This window comes from Globicephala melas, chromosome 14 (genome assembly GCF_963455315.2).
Source record: "Globicephala melas chromosome 14, mGloMel1.2, whole genome shotgun sequence".
In the NCBI taxonomy this organism is placed as follows: Eukaryota; Metazoa; Chordata; class Mammalia; order Artiodactyla; family Delphinidae; genus Globicephala; species Globicephala melas.
In genome coordinates this window covers 80,258,598-80,274,915 of record NC_083327.1, presented here as the reverse complement: position 1 = coordinate 80,274,915, position 16,318 = coordinate 80,258,598, and the positions used below count along the sequence as shown (strand labels likewise).

General features: G+C 42.4%; 1 protein-coding gene across 1 annotated transcript; it reads left to right on the top strand.

Moving 5' to 3' along the window:
* The first annotated feature begins 370 nt into the window (after positions 1–370).
* Positions 371–9,742, top strand: TAGAP (T cell activation RhoGTPase activating protein). The gene is made up of 10 exons (XM_030853029.2): positions 371–542; positions 1,195–1,279; positions 1,367–1,420; positions 1,734–1,800; positions 3,062–3,228; positions 3,918–4,079; positions 4,559–4,668; positions 6,086–6,281; positions 6,865–6,979; positions 7,654–9,742. Exons 2-10 carry the CDS (start codon positions 1,253–1,255, stop codon positions 8,922–8,924), a joined length of 2,169 nt encoding a protein of 722 aa, XP_030708889.1. The 5' UTR covers positions 371–542; positions 1,195–1,252; the 3' UTR covers positions 8,925–9,742.
* The last annotated feature ends 6,576 nt before the right edge of the window (positions 9,743–16,318 follow it).

The window sequence follows — 16,318 nt, the reverse complement described above, 5'->3', positions numbered from 1 at the left end:
ATCAATGTATAGTGACTGGAGAACAGAGGAGATGGTGGGTGGGAGGGGAGATAGCACCCAAACAGGAAACAAAAAAAAGGGCACCTGAAATTACCACTTTAGAAAATACAATGATGTTTACGTACGGAATAACACAATTTCTTATTCATACATCCCACCTATGACATTAATCAGAGCCTTCACCTATGGCCATATGTCATCTTTTCCACTCTTAGTAGTTTACAGATGTCTTGCTTTGAAGTGGAAGAAGAAGAAGAAAAAAAAAGAACCAGAGCTGCCCTAAAAGGAATGAGGAAGTGAGAGCTCTACAGTGTCTGGCTGACTCTGTCCCGGTGACAGCCCGTGATGTTCTTTCCGGTCTCAGTAATATTCTGAATTTCCACCTGCCCGCCCCCTCTCCCTTATAACACAGAACTTGTGAAGTTAGAGCAGTTCAGTCTCCTCACTGACGGTGGATTAGTTGGGGCAGAGTGTCATGCTGTTTCTCCCATTTTCCACAGTTCACGGGAGGTAAAAGAAGTCTGGGTGGAGGCCCTCCGAGGGTAAGTACCATAAATTAACGTGAGAAGACAGTGAGCTGCCTAGCGGGTCACTGGGCTTTAAGATCTTATCCAACAGAAAACAGTGACACCGTGGAATATGCAACAAATAGCGTTATAAAGAATAAACACATAATGTGAAGCCTGCACTTTTGGGGTATAGGAATTCTTTACAATTCTGTTATCTTTGTTGTATGTCTGCTGTAAGTAGCATCCTGGGAATACGTTTTTTCCTTTTCCAGTTAGATGAGAAAATCTGTGCAAAGCACTTAATACAGTGCCCTGACACACAGTGAGCTCTCCAAATAAGAGTTAGTTGTTATTGTAATTGTTATTCAGGTTATCTCCTGATGGGAACGTAATAAATGAATAACAAAGTTTGTCATGATGAAGATATCAGGTTTAAAACATTTAGAAATAAGTGTGTTCAGATGTTGCGTTTAATAGCATAAGACATCTGGTCACATATAACTGACTTTATTTTTTTTAACATCTTTATTGGAGTATAATTGCTTTACAATGGTGTATAACTGACTTTAAAGGAAAACTTTTCTAGCCAGTAGTTTCAAACTTTGTGTTTAATCAGAGTGGCACTGAAACTGGCCAATGCATTACACGTATCCCTCCTAACTTCTTCCCACATGATTTCTCGTAGACAGAGCCAAGGCCGCACAGGAGCAAAGCTCATCGCTGGACAGTCAGCCCAAACTCTAATGAAGTTGACAAGCAGCTGTCATGCTGTATGCGCCCTTCTTACATTTATTAATTCATGTTTTCTCATGGCAAGAGTCAAAGAGGTTTACCTAATTCAGTGTTTTCTCTTTTAGTCGAAAACACTAAATGCCAGTAATATGGAGACATTAATTGAATGTGGATCAGAGGTAAGAAAGCAATGTTTAAAACTTTTTATCTGCACTGTGAGATGGAAAACTTGATTTTAATTGAATATCATTTGTATTGTTTAGTTATCAGAAGAGAAAATCAACATAATAAGTGTAGTAAATTAAAGACGAATATTAATTGAGATCTTCTATCATGATAAGCAGGACATTAACACTGATTCTGGAAGATAGAAAAAACTAACGGACGCTTGACTAGTTTTTGATATGAATAAAATGTTGAATGTATTTTGTGGGGAAAGACCGGGCAGATTTCTTCAGTCATTATTTTAAACTAAAATAAATCTATTTTTAGGGTGACATCAAGGAACATCCTCTGTTGGCATCATGTGAGAGCGAAAACAGTCTTTGCCAGCTAATTGGTGAGTTTTGAAAACATACAGATCTTTTACGTAGAGGTTCTTAGTTTGCCAAACCACAGTGCTTTACTAGGAATTATTTTTCAAAGTGTTCTTTTAAAGACCACAGAACATTAACACTTGCATGGCAGGAAGGCTCCAGCTCACTAGAGAGCCAGCGCTCTGATAGAAAAGATCTTCCCTGAGCGAACCCCCCAGCTCTCCAGAGGGGTTTTAATGGAGTTACAGGTCTCCTGGCATTTATGTTTTGACAATTCAAATGTGCATACATGTGAAAAATACACAGTTGCCTGTACCACTCTTGCCCTCCTCTAACGGAGAATGATTCTAAGAGCACATGAAGCAATTGTTACTAAGCTCCAATCCCAAAGAACCCACCGTTCAATTTTTTTCCACAATTCATTCCATTATAAAGTAACCCTGACCCAGTTCTCCTGAACTATGAGGACAAGCCAGTTCTCTATCCATCCTCCTCCACTTGATGGTATAAAAAGTATAGAAACATATGCCAATGCATTTAGAATATGTAGCTTTTATAATTAGAAAAAAAAGGAGGAGAAAACAGAGAAAGAAGGAAACTTGTTAGACGTTATACCCGTTGCACACGTCTTCAGGCTTTTGCAAGGATAAAATTTCTTGGTAAAAGATCTAGGTTTAAACCTTCCTGCGGCAATTTGTGCCCGCCCTTCCCTAAAGCATCCACTGGGAAAACCCTGCAGGTGACTGTAGACAGATGGCGTGGTGTAGCTCCCCCTAGTGGTGAGTGTTAGCATGGCCACAGAGGTTTGTTTAATGGCCCGCCCAGTGTAGAGCCTTCAAAATGGTCTTGAGCAAGTCACTTCCTCTTCCTATAAGTTTCATTTTCTTCACTAGTCAAAGGAAGAAATTAAAATAATCTATTTCACATCAGAAATATCCACTGTGGTTATTAAGGTCCATATGTTAAGATGGTTGTTTATGATCTGCTTAGTTAGGTTTTGCTCGTTTTCTGTAGCAAACAGTTGGTAAAGCATAAAAACAGGAAAGGTGGAGTCTTTGAGGAACCTTGGTGTTGCTGTTTAGGGGCTGGCTGCCCTGGTAACAATGCAGTTGTTTTTCAGGTTGATTTTTCTAGATTAAGATTCACACCCTTTGCTTTCTCGGTTTTTCAATATTATTTGTCCCACACGGCAAACCAGAGATGACAATATCCGTTGTCTTATCTGGATCCTTGCTTATCAATATTTTAATCTAATTTCTCTTTGCTTTGTTTTCTTGGCTGTAGAAATTAAGAAGAGAAAGAAGGTGCTGAACTGGCTCTTTCTCATGAGAAGGCTTTCTTCTTCATCAGATTTTTCTGGGGCTTCAGAGCCAGAATTGAGGTCATCCCTATTTGATCAGCCCTTGTCGGCCATCTGCAGTGACAATGACACACTCCCCAGACCCATTCAGGTAGGTGCACACTCACGCGTGGACCTACTTCGGTTTCCTGCCAGCTGTGAAAAGTCCTCAGGAAATCTGAACGGCACTCTCAATGCTAAACTCGTTGGGGCCAATCTTGAGGGTTTTTCCCCACGTTTGGAAATGGTGTTCCCACTTAGGAATGCAGTCAGGAGAACACCTGGCTGCTTACAGCCTAGAAATCGGTTGTGTTTGCCACTGAGCTCAGGGTGATGGTCCCTCCATCCTTCTAACTTCATGGAGAGAAGAATGCTGAAAATGTGTACCTTCTGAGAAATCAAGAGACAGAGATTTATAGAGTTTATGATCAGAAATCCAATGTTTATATGGAATGACTTGGAAGGAGCGAGGCCTGAAATGGTTTTAGAACGTGCAAATTCCAGCTTTCACAATTTACCTCCTCTTAGAAAAATGGCAGGGCCGAGGGAGACAGTTGATAGCAACCAGACTGAAAGGAAAAACTGGCATTAACAGTCTCTTGTTAAGACTGTCTTAGGATCCTGGAGAACTAACTTTTATGGAGAGGATGTTTGATAACAGGTAAAGTTAGATACTGTTCATGTCCACTACTTTAATTCTTTTTCTCCTACCAAAACATAGATTTTCCTGTGTTAGTAGCAGTGAAGCGTGTCTTCAAATCAAGGGTAACCACCTCCCATTTCTATACCCCTTTCCTTTAGGATATTCTCACTATACTATGCCTTAAAGGCCCTTCCACTGAAGGAATATTCAGGAAAGCAGCCAACGAGAAAGCCCGTAAAGAGCTTAAGGAAGAGCTCAACTCCGGAGGCGTGGTGGATCTGAAAAGTCTCCCCGTGCACCTCCTGGCGGTGGTCTTTAAGGTGAGTTCACAGCATTGGTGCCAAATGACCTGCTGATGGGCTCTCACACATGGACGCTCAGGAAGTAAGATATGGGCTCTTTACCCTACAAAGCAAAGGAAACTGATCTTAGAGTTTAATTTTTTTAGTTAAGCCTTTATTTATTGGTATAAGCATCTCTGTGACCCCAGATTCCAACAGAAGGTGATGCATTAAATTCCCCCTAAGGAAATTTACTTGAGGAAAAGCACTTGGATCGTCCCATGGCCGAGTCCATTCCCCTAAGTCTGGTGGCCCCCTGGATGATGGCCTTACTGCGCCTGTTGTTAGGAAGCTGCTGAGAGACAAGTCAGGTGAGAGATTTCTCCAGGCTAATGAATGCAGGAAGGAAAGGGCACAGCCCATGTAGGGGATGAGCACAGAGTCCCTGAGATTTGACAAACGAGGTGGAATGATGGCAGCACGTTGTGTAACATGAACGGTCCCCTCCCACCCTCCAGGACTTCCTCAGAAGTATCCCACTGAAGCTCCTGTCCTGCGACCTGTTTGAGGAGTGGATGGGCGCTCTGGAGAAGCAGAGTGAAGAGGACAGGATCGAGGCCCTGAAGCAGTAAGTTGCCAGCCTCGTCCCCAGAGGCCAGGCCCGCACAGTCTCCATCCTTTGATTCTGCACATAACTGTCAGAGTGGTTTACGTCTATTGCAATGTTTAGGGAGTTCAAGTGGCATTGTTCATCCACTCCCAGAATACAAATCTAGAGGTACCCTGGAAATTTTTAAAAGTAGTTTTAGCCAAATGAAAGGAAGCACCTCTTCAAAAGATAGAAAGCAGACTTCAGTACTCACAAATCCCAAGAGGTGGGGAGTATAAAAATATAAGTAGTTCAAGAAAGTATGGAACAAACTCATAGATGAAAGCCTCAAAGCAGGGTAACCAGCCAGGTGCAGGAATCTGGGGTCTCCCTAACCTGTACACTGGTGTCGTGCAAAGCAACTATTCTCCCACAAAACATCCCTTAAAGCATAGTAAACAATCTGGAAGGGGTTGTTTGTTCATAAAATTCCATAGCATATTTCATATTCTTATAATTAACCCAAATGAAAACTATATAAAAACAAATTCCAACTACAGCAAAAACAATTCCATATATAAATGGAAGTGTGACCCGTTAGAGACTAGGAAATCTTAAACACCCAACGCTAAAATAACAGCGCTTTTGCCAAATCCTATGAAAGTCTGTCTATATATGATGATTGTCTCACATGGCTGAATATTTTCAATGAAATATTTATTGAATTGAAGACATTAGTGTGTCTGTCCCTACGATTATCACAATAAGTTTCTGCTTACAGACACAAAGCTCTTTCATAACAATATCTTCTTATGAGAAATGAACGATCCTTATGTTAGAGACACCATTTCATTTTCTGAAGCTATGAAGCTTTACAATTCTAATTTATTAGTAGTAGTGCCAATGTTGCCATTTAAGTGCTGCTATCACAATTTTTATGAACATGCTCTTATAAACTGATTTAATCTCCATAAAGATTTCTCAGAATGGTATAAAAATGTGTCCTCTTCATTTGATGAGCACAGTTTTTAAAAAGGCAAATGACTGTATTCTTTAAAAAAAAATAGTCGTGCAGTGTTAGAAGCAGAAAGACATTCTACATGGCTAAATGGTTGCTCAACAAAATGATTTTCAAGATGTATTAAACTATGTATTTTACTGCAGGAGTTAATATTTCGTAACTTAAGATCTATGTAAAGCATAAAGGGCCATGTTATCGGTGTCCTGATCACAAAGGCCAGTTTTTTAGGGCTTCAGGATCTGTGGTTAACTGACTCATTCCGTATCAGTTGCCACTGGAAGTGTCTGAATGAACGTTTCACAATGTCTCTTGTGAAAATGAACCTTCCTCATTTTAAAGGAAGTCTGGGTTAGGCAGAAACTTTCAACTTGCCACCCTCAAGCTAGACAGGCTGTGAGCCTCCCCTAAAACCAGCCTTCCCGAACTCCATTCCAGGGTTGCAGATAAGCTCCCGCAGCCCAACCACCTGCTGCTCAAGCACCTGCTCTCCGTGCTCCACGTCATCAGCAAGAACTCTGAGGTCAACAGGATGGATGCCAGCAATCTCGCCATCTGCATCGGGCCCAATGTGCTGAGCCCGGAGAATGAGCAAAACCTGTCGTTCGAAGCCCGGAGAGACCTGAATGATAAGGTTCGTTTCTGTCTATTTCTAAGAAACTCATCGTCTGTTTGCAAAAGCCAAGCAATAAAATGCCCGTGAACTTCTCTGACTCAGTCGAGATCGTGGTGAAAATACGAAAGGCAAATGCTTTGGTCATAGTTCCATTCCCTTGGGTGGGTACACTGGATGAAACTGAGTAAAGCTAGGCCTGCGTCCTCTATCATCCTACGAAACAGAGGACAATCGATACCCATCTTTTACATGACTGTGTCCCAGGATGGAAAGGCCCTTTCACTTTTCTCTCTTTCGTGCATCACACTCTGTCAGCTCAGCTACCAATCTGGGAGACTCCTTAAATGAAAATTTTTGTTACTTTAATGTAATATATTTTTTAAAATTCACAAATTAAAAGTGCATGTCTCAAAAATAATTTTCATATAGGTGATTGTTACCAATTTTCCGGATGCTCCTTTCAGACACATAAAGATCTCTCATGACCATTTTGGCACCTCCCTAACTGCTGACCCCCGCTACGTCCCCATTCTTAACCACCTTCCTTTAAAAATAAATAAAGGTCTCATTAAGCTGACAACCTGTTAACTTTTCCTCACAGGTAAAGACACTGGTGGAATTCCTCATCGACAACTGCTTTGAAATATTTGGGGAGAACATGCCAGGGCATTCCAGAATTGCTTCTGATGACTCCCTGGAACACACTGACAGTTCAGGTGCGGAAGGTGCTCTCAATTGATTCTGACTCTGGGGTCAAGTTCATGGCCAGCTACCAGTCCAGACCAGTAATGTAAAGCATCCCTGGTATCTGAAGCAGAAGTCACCTTCACACATCACCAAATCAGAGTAGACTCCAGTCTGTAGGGAAGTCACTAAACACGGAAACTTTTCTCTCGAGTTTTCCTGCACTGTTTCCTCGGGCTGCAGACACTCAGTCAGCTTCAGCCTGGAACCTTCCCCTTCCTCTTCTAAATCATGAAGAACTGCTAATTTTACTAAGTAACTTTTAGCTAGAGAGTTGGCGTAAGAAGATTCTGTTTCCACACAGGGGAGTATGGGTCTGTTAAAATGGGGATGGATCCAGTCAAAAGAGCCATCCAAAGGATCCGTTTTAAATTTCAGATCAATAAATTTTCAGTGGAATGCTGTTTTCTCTCCTTTCTCATTTCCTCCGTCTCTCGCTTCATTTTCCTACTTATCTTCTCCACCTCAAAATAGTAGATATGGAAAGAAACAGAATTTTAATGTGGCCAGTTTCTTTCATACCAAGCCCCAAATTAGCATCACCAAACTCCCTGGCACCATACTTGGAATAAGTAGGTGAACGGTACTTAGGTTTATTTCTAAAAGTAACTGAATGAAAGCTCAACCGTCCCTTAACTTCCCCCAGACGTGTCGACCCTGCAGAATGACTCGGCCTATGACAGCAACGACCCCGACCCCGACGCGGAGCCCAGCGCCGTGGGGTCCCTGAGCAGGTGGCCCCCAGGGTCCTCGGACCCGGCTGCCAGCCTGGAGCCCAGAGGCCCGCCGCACCCTTGGGAGCCTGTCCTCAGCAGTGCGCCCAGACTGAAAGGCTCCCTCAGGCAACCAGACAGGAGGTACTCGGACCCCAGCACGGCGGCATCCTCGAAGGACTGCCTTGAGGGCAGGAGAGCAAACCCGAAACTCACACGAAGTGAGGATGACTTCACCGCGGCCCAGGCGGCCCCTTGTTTTGCAAGTGAGGAAGCCGAGGACCCATTTCCAGAGGAGGTGTTTCCTGCAGCGGAAGGCAAAACCCAGGGGCCGCGAGACCCGAGGGTGCAGAGCCCGGCTCAGGGTTTGGTGTCAGAGTGCACACTGACCCCCAAAGCCGTCTCCAGTGGCTCCCTGGACGTGCTCTCCGACAGCTCAGCCCTGGCTTCTCCTTCCAGTCCCAAAAGAAACTTCTTCACCAGACATCAGTCTTTCACAAAGACTGAGAAAAGTAAGCCCGACAGAGAAATAAAAAAACACTCCATGTCATTCTCCTTCGCCTCTCACCAAAAAGTGTTAACCAAAACCCGCAGCTCTGCTGTGGCTGCGAAATCCAAGGGCTGCGCAAGAGACCAGGTAAAGAAAGGTCTTAAAAAAGAAAGCCAGCTTGCCGGCCGAATCGTCCAAGAAAACTTGCCTGACACCCACGGCCAAACAGCTGTGGACTTTAACTCGGGGGCCCACTCCCTCTCGGTGGAGAACACGTTCCAGCCGGTGGATCAAAGGAGCCCTGGTGGCCCCCCCTCTTACGAGGAGGCCATTCGGTACCAGGCCTTGGAGCTCGCCACCTACGGGAGCCAAACAGTTGGCAGCATGAGGGCCAGGATGCTAAGCCTGGACGCCCGGCTACCGCCACCTCTCCCTGTCCACCACGGAGGGGACTCAAGAAATATATGCAGTCAGGAGCCACTGGACGGGCCCCGACGGCGGCCCAGGACTGAGAGCTGGAAGCAGAGCAGGACTGTCTGTGCTTCTATAGACACGACAGGACAGGTGACTGTCACCAGGAGACCTGAGCTGCATCGGCTGAGAACTGTGTCTGAGTCTCAACAGAAGAACAAGCAGGCCCTCCTGGCCCGGCGGTGTAGTCAGCCCGTCTTTGATGCTGATCAGTTCCGATTCGCTAAGGAATCCTACATCTAGGAGGTGGACCCATCACCCAGACACAGCGCGTGGCACCTCTGTACACACAAGGCTGTGTAAAGAGCTGCTCTTAGACTCTGTTTTCCAAAAAGTCGTGAATAAGCTCCGTTGGAAAGTTGTGTAGATACCTCCTCAGAGAGGACAGCTACCCAGCTCCTCAACGGCACTCAGGCAGTGTCTGTGCCCCTGCATTTGTGCCACATGTAGCAAATGTATAAAATGCATTCTAGACAAGGCGCTGGGTGCAAAGAGGTCTACGTTGATATGTGTATATATTTGTTTGTGAACTTGCGCTAAACTGCATGGCTGTTCTCTGCCTCCTGGGGCATTTTTCTAGGGGTTAGGGTTTAAAAATAGTCTTTTCTTTTTTTATGTTGCCTAAACAGTGTGCCAATTTTCATATTTTCCACAAACTCCATTTAGGGGAAAATGTTTAAGTCTCTGTTAGAAGTTTCCTCTAGTAAGCAGCTTTGTGATAACTAGTCACCATAGTAAGATGAAAGAAACAGCAAGGAATAGAGTTGTCACTGTTTGGAGTTACCAAAGGCATTGCAAGCTCCAGTAAAAGAAAAAGTTGTTGTTAATATGTATGAAAAATACTTCAATATGTCCTCTAATCATCTAATTTTAAATTTAGGTAAGTTAGTGAAAATGCATTACACTATGCAACATTAACTGATTTCTAGCACTTTGAGTTTCTTTGTAGTTCACTGGTGTCTTCTTCAATAGTGTGGAGGGAATTACTTTATATGCGTTGGCGGGCATAGGTACAACTTCAGTATAATCTCACTACAATAAATTGTCTTCCTTATTTCAAAGCAAAAATGTTCATTCTTTATTGATATGTTGCCTCTTCTCCCTCAGTTCATAGAAACCCACCAAGAAAATCATTCACACATTGGTTCATTCAACAAGCATTTACTGAATATATATTCATTATCCTAGACTGATAGGCAGGGCAAGATGTGGATCTCATGTGTAAGAAAAAGAGACAATCCCTGTCCTCCAGAAATTTGCAAAACTCTCTTTAAGCCAAGTTTTTGGCAAACGGTCACTCAGAGGCCAGAAAATTTAGTATACAAATATAATATTTCCTGGTTTTAGTGAATTAAAGTTTTCAGCACTTTTAAAAACCTTATTTTTACGATGCTCAGTTTTCTTGATTGTTAGCAAACATAGTGGTAAAATGTCATATATTAGAACTTTCATGCTCAATGATTAGGATATCTTGGAGACACTGGATTTGATTTTCCTTACTCTATCAATTTCTTTCATAAAACACTGCATGTTTTTGATTTGTTAAAGAAGTATTTTTGTGTTGGCCAGCTACCAGATGCTGAAGACCTAGTCTTTTGAGAAGTGATTTATTAGCAATGTGGTATAAAGTTTAAAATGTTCTAACCCAGATTGCTCAAGGCATCATGTTCAGACCCATTAATATCATTTAAATACTTTATTAAGCACCACCGATAAGACATAAATTTCAAGGGGCAGATACTCCCCCTCTGACCACTGACTTAAGAAAAGCAATCCTTTTCCAGGATTGGACACTAATAGTGATAGTACAGTCTTAAGTACCTATCAGTGCTGGGCACTGCACTAAGTATTTCAGGACTGGAAGAAAAATCCTCCATCATCTTTTTAGCAACTTCTCATCAAGAATCAGAGAGTTCTCATCAATAGACGACTAACACGATAAGCTAGGGAGCCTCCCATCTATTCCACGTTACCACTGACCTGACCTCCACGTGACCCAACTCAGATCACAACAACTCTACCCCCATTTCCTTATTTTACCAAAGTAGGAGTGAGACAGAAAGTCTTCTATTGCATGTAAGTAGTCCAGTTTGTTGACGAACATTTATGAGTTTCTTGTAGTCAAGAAGCTACTATATTTGAACAGTGGAAGAAAAGGTATGGTGATGATTTCAAATACTTCACAGTGTGGTATTCCCACTTCTAACCACGGAGTCCACTAGCCTTTAAAATAGGAGAACCCAACCTCGTTCCCAAGCATGGTAGTCGGGTTGTCATAACAAAGTACCACAGACGAGTAGCTTAAACAACAGAAAAGTTCAATCTCACAGTTCTAGAGCCTAGAACTGAAATCAAGGTGTCGACAGAGGGCCCCCCCTTGCAGTGAGATTTGGGTGATATTTAAAAATGATACTATAGACAAGGACCCCAGAACACCACAGTTCTGTCCTCCGTGGACCGCCTAAAGGCCACATAGTCACAAATGGGCCTGACACTCCAATGCAAGGTATATGGTAAAAACGGGCTGGAAGCCAAGGCCTAAGTAGAGGCTTCAACCTGAATCCAGGTCTGATCCCCAGCCTCCGAGCCCCAGGGCCTCCCCAGCACCGATGCGTTATCCTGCCTGGCCCAGCTTGGGAGGGATGCTGACCCTCTAACCAACGGAAGAGGCGAGGAGGCACATACACCTCATGTGCCTGTTGGTGAACAACCAACATTCATGTCCTGGAATCTGGATGAACAGACTGGAACTCCTTCCTCTTGGGGAAGGTAGGAGGTTTTCTCTCCTCCTACCAAGAGGGAGAAGGTGGGTTTCCCAATGCCATTGCCAGCATCCCACATAGTACACTGATTACCTGCAATCATACACTGACCTCCACCCCAGCACCACTCTGGACTTGGTCCAGAACCTGTGTCTGTTAACCAAGCTGGGTGCTGGCCCTGGAGCTGAGCAAACCTGCAGTCACCTTGGAGCACAAACCCAGCAAATATAACCTATGTTACCCTGGGGTCCTGGAGCATTGAAGTGGCAGCCATGGCTTGTATGCTAATAAAATAGATAATAGTTAATGGCCACAGTGCTTCCCACGGCCATGCATGAGAACACCCAAAGGGCGATCAACACTGTTTATCCTAATGCACTATTAAAAGAATAAATGCTTTCCTCCTGAAGGGTCAAGTAGATGGAAACCCACATCAGATGGGCTCTCACATATTTTGAGTTTCTTTTTTAACTGAATTATGTAAGATCTTGACGCTTTATCTACAAAGGGAGAATTACTGAGGAATCAGAGTATAAATATTATGCTAGAGACAAGAGTGAATCACTAGAGACAAGAGTGAATCACTTTTGGGCAATATTTTAAATGTGGACTGAGGCCCTGCAACTTGCCCACTCCAGAGTACAATTACATGTGAATGAGGAACCACCAATGAGATGAAGCTAACCTCCTCCTATTATAGGCTACCCAGAGGGACCATAGTGAGACCAGCAAACCTGCAGAATGCAGTATCTTGCTGGAAAAAGGAAACGCAGAATGATTATATCTCTGTAGGAAAAGAAAGACAATGTGTTGGCACAGGAAAGAGTACGTGGGGCTTCCCTGGTGGCGCAGTGGTTGAGAATCCGCCTGCCAATCAGGGGACACGGGTTCGAGCCCTGGTCTGGGAAGATCCCACATGCCGCGGAGCAACTGGGCCCGTGAGCCACAACTACTGAGCCTGCGCGTCTGGAGCCTGTGCTCCACGACGGGAGAGCCCGCGATAGTGAGAAGCCCGCGCACCGCGATGAAGCGTGGCCCCGCTTGCCACAACTAGAGAAAGCCCTCGCACAGAAACGAAGATCCAACACAGCAAAAATAAATAAATTTAAAAAAAAAAAAAAAAAAGGAGTATGTGACCCATACTCACAGGGCCTGAGTCCACACCCCAGATGGGTCACCATGGATCAGGTATCAAACTGTCTGAGCATCAGTTTCTCCATCTGTAAAATGAAGGTAGTCATAGCACTGCATCAGTTATGGAATGCACCTCACAGCAAATCCAGATAACAGAGGCTTAAACAAGAAGGGGGCTGTGCTCCTCTCTATTAAAAGAAGAACAGACGGGCAGTCCAGGGCTGACATGGCAGCTCGACAACATCCTCGGGCCCCAGTTCCTTCACACACAGGGCCAGCTTCACCAGGATGTGACCCATGCAGTCACATAGGGCCCCATGCTTCCAAGGGCCCAGCGCCAGAGGCGATGCTCTGTTGTTGGCATTTTCCTTTTGTGCTGCCCCTGCAAATTGCGTAGCTAGTCTCATTCACACTTTCTAGCTTTCTAGTCCACCACCCTTCCTGTGAGCATGATTCTCCTCCAGGCTTGCCCTCCAAATTCTAGGCAGGAATTTTCTAGCTCAATAATTTCCACCTACATTCATGTGGCCAGAATTTAGTCACACGGCTGCTCTCACCTGGAGAGGAGTCTAGGAAATACAGTTTGTTGTAGGCACATTTCCTCCTCTGATAAAATCTGTAAGAAAGAAGAGAGCAGTGGACATTGAGTAGGAACTATTAGCCCTTGAACAAAAATCAAATAAAAGAGATTGTGGATCTGGTATAACACACACCAATTTACTAGTTTAGTTACTCGAATAATAGAACGTGGGATAAAGTGCAGGTTACCTATTTAGTATAGAAAGACAACTGAAAATGTTGAATATGATTAGGGATAATATAAAGATAAGGTAGACAATTATCTTGGAGTATTTCAACTACTCATATGCACATTGTGAGAATTTTATAATTATACAAGAGTAGTTTTAAGCAAAATAATTTAATAACAAATATGAATTGACCTCCTACAATATAAAAGATACTGTACTTATGAGAAATTTACACCTACTAGAGAAATAAAACACCTCGGAAGGCAAAGGTCAGTTCCAAATGAGGGATAACATGAAGTGCTAGAGTAGAAGTGAATGGCTGCTCCACAGTCCAATTAATTATAGGATATGCTTCAAATTTAAAGGAGCTTTCTGTATGAAATTCTAAAGTCAGTAATGAAAGATTTCAGCCAGTGTACAACATTCAAAACAATCACGAGAAGTTCTAGGTAGGTATTCGTTTATGGGATTGGACCATATCATCTTTGAGAAGGAGATAGATAAGCCTTCTTTTTTCCATCTTTGCTGAAAAAGGCATTTCCTATCCAAAATTGCTTTGGAAAAAACAAAGTACTAGATAAGATAATGTTAATATGTGAGATGTTCATCATTTCAAAACAACACTTACATCATGTTACTTTCCAAAGCTCCCCAGTGGCTTCTTAATACTATTTTTATCAAGTTAAAAATCTCTAACCAACACCTCCCACTCAAGGCCCACCTTAATCTAGCCCTATCCTAGAAAACCAAACTTATTTCTTTCCTTAACTCTCCAGTGGCTTTCCACATAAATAATAATAATAGCAGTAGCTAATATGAAATATATATGTGTAGACTACCTTTCAGAACCTGAGAGATAGCTAAAGTGGTGTTCAGATGAAAATTCTTGTCCTTATAAAATTATATTAATAAACAAAAATGAATGCCTTCAGCATACCACTCATGAAGTTAGAAAGGGAATAATAAAAATATAGTTGAAATTAATCATTTGGAAAACAGAAAAAGATTAGAACTGAAAAATAAAACCAAACTAGCTCTCTGAAAACAAACTTCTGCCTACCCTACGCAAGGAAAAGGGTGAAATCAAACCTACACAACATGAGAAATGATCGTGGGAAATCATAACAAAGCCTGGAAATTCAAAGAACTAAAGCCCTCCTTTGCTGGACTCTATGCAAATATGAATGAGATGATCAAGTTTCTAGGAAAACATAACTTACCAACCTAATTCCAGAAAAGAGAGGAAAGCTAAACAGATGTACTTCGTATAAGAAACAGAGAAAATTACTGATCAATCTTATGAATATCGACGCAAAAATTCCAAATAAAATATTGGGTTGGACAAAAAGTGCCTTTGGTCTTTAAGTAAAAATAAAAGACACATTTTTCACTTTCACCAAGAACTTTACAGAACAACATATTCACCCTTTGTTCCAGTACCTTCTGCCACTTTTCAGGCATCTTCATAATTCCATCTTCCCAAAACTTTTTATCTTTTTGAGCAAAGAACTGTTCCAGGTGCCTTTTACAGTCTTCCAGGGAATTGAAATCTTTTCCATTAAGAGAATTTTGTAAAGACTGAAATAAATGGAAATCTGAAGGTGCAGTGTCTGGTGAATATGGTGGAGGAATCAGAACTTCGCAGCCAAGCTGTAACAGTCTTTGCCTGGTCATCAAAGAAACACACGGTCTTGCGTTATCCTGATGGAACATTATGTGTTTTCTGCTGACTAATTCCGGACATTTTTCATCTATTGCTGCTTTTCAGTTGGTCTAATTGGGAGCAATACTTGCTGGAATCAGTCGTTTGGCTTTACGGAAGGAGCTCATAATAGAGAACTCCCTTCCAATCCCACCATGTACACAACATCACCTTCTTTGGATGAAGACCGGCCTTTGCTGTGGTTGGTGGTGGTTCATTTCGCTTGTTCCACAATCTCTTCCATTCCACATTATTGTAAAGTATCCACTTTTTACCGCCTGTCACAACTGGTTTTAAAAATGGAATGTTTTCCTTACATTTAAGTAGAGAATCGGATGCGGAAATGCTGTCAAGAAGGTTTTTTTCTCTTAACTTTTGTGGAACCCAAACATCAAAGTGATGAACATAACCAAGCTGGTGCACGTGATTTTCAGTGCTTGATTCGGATATTTTGAGTATGTCAGCTACCTCCCGCGTGGTATAACGTTGATTGTTCTCAATTAATGTCTCGATTTGATCGTGATCAACTTCAACTGGTCTACCCGACCATGGAGCATCGTCCAGTGAGAAATCTCCAGCACGAAACTTCACAAACCACTTTTGACACGTTCGATCAGTCACAGCACCTTCTCCATGCACTGCACAAATCTTTTTGCGTTTCAGTTGTGCTTTCACCTTTCTTGAAATAATAAAGCATAATATGCTGAAAATGTTGCTTTTTTCTTCCATCTTCAATATTAAAATAGCTACACAAAACTCCACCGGTTTTGATAAGTTTTTTTTTAATGCATACTGATATGATAGCTGTCACGATACAATTTAACAAAATTGTTTCTAATGAAATTAAGGACAACTAAGCACTACTGGAGCCATCTTACGAAAAAACCGAACGAACCTTTTGGCCAACCCAGTATTAGCAGATGGAATGTCTGAACCAAGTGGAGTTAGTACAGGAATGCAAGTGTAATTCCAGTGTAGGAAATTTACTGATGTAAGTCATCATTTTAGTAAGTTACAGGGAACATATAACCCCGTAGATACCAAAAAGTCACCTTCAAAATTTAATCTCCATTACTAATTTTTTTTTAAAATGCTTAATGAAATAGAAATCAGTGAATATGATTTTTTTTAAAGTTGTAAATCTCAGACCAAAAGTCTGAATGAGGAAACACTAGACTCTCCCACTGAAATCGGGAAAATGTCAGGTTGGTAATATTTCCATTTACCTAAAAGTGTTCTGGACGTACTCTCTGAAGCAACCAGACAAGAGAAAGAAGTCAGAGGAATAAA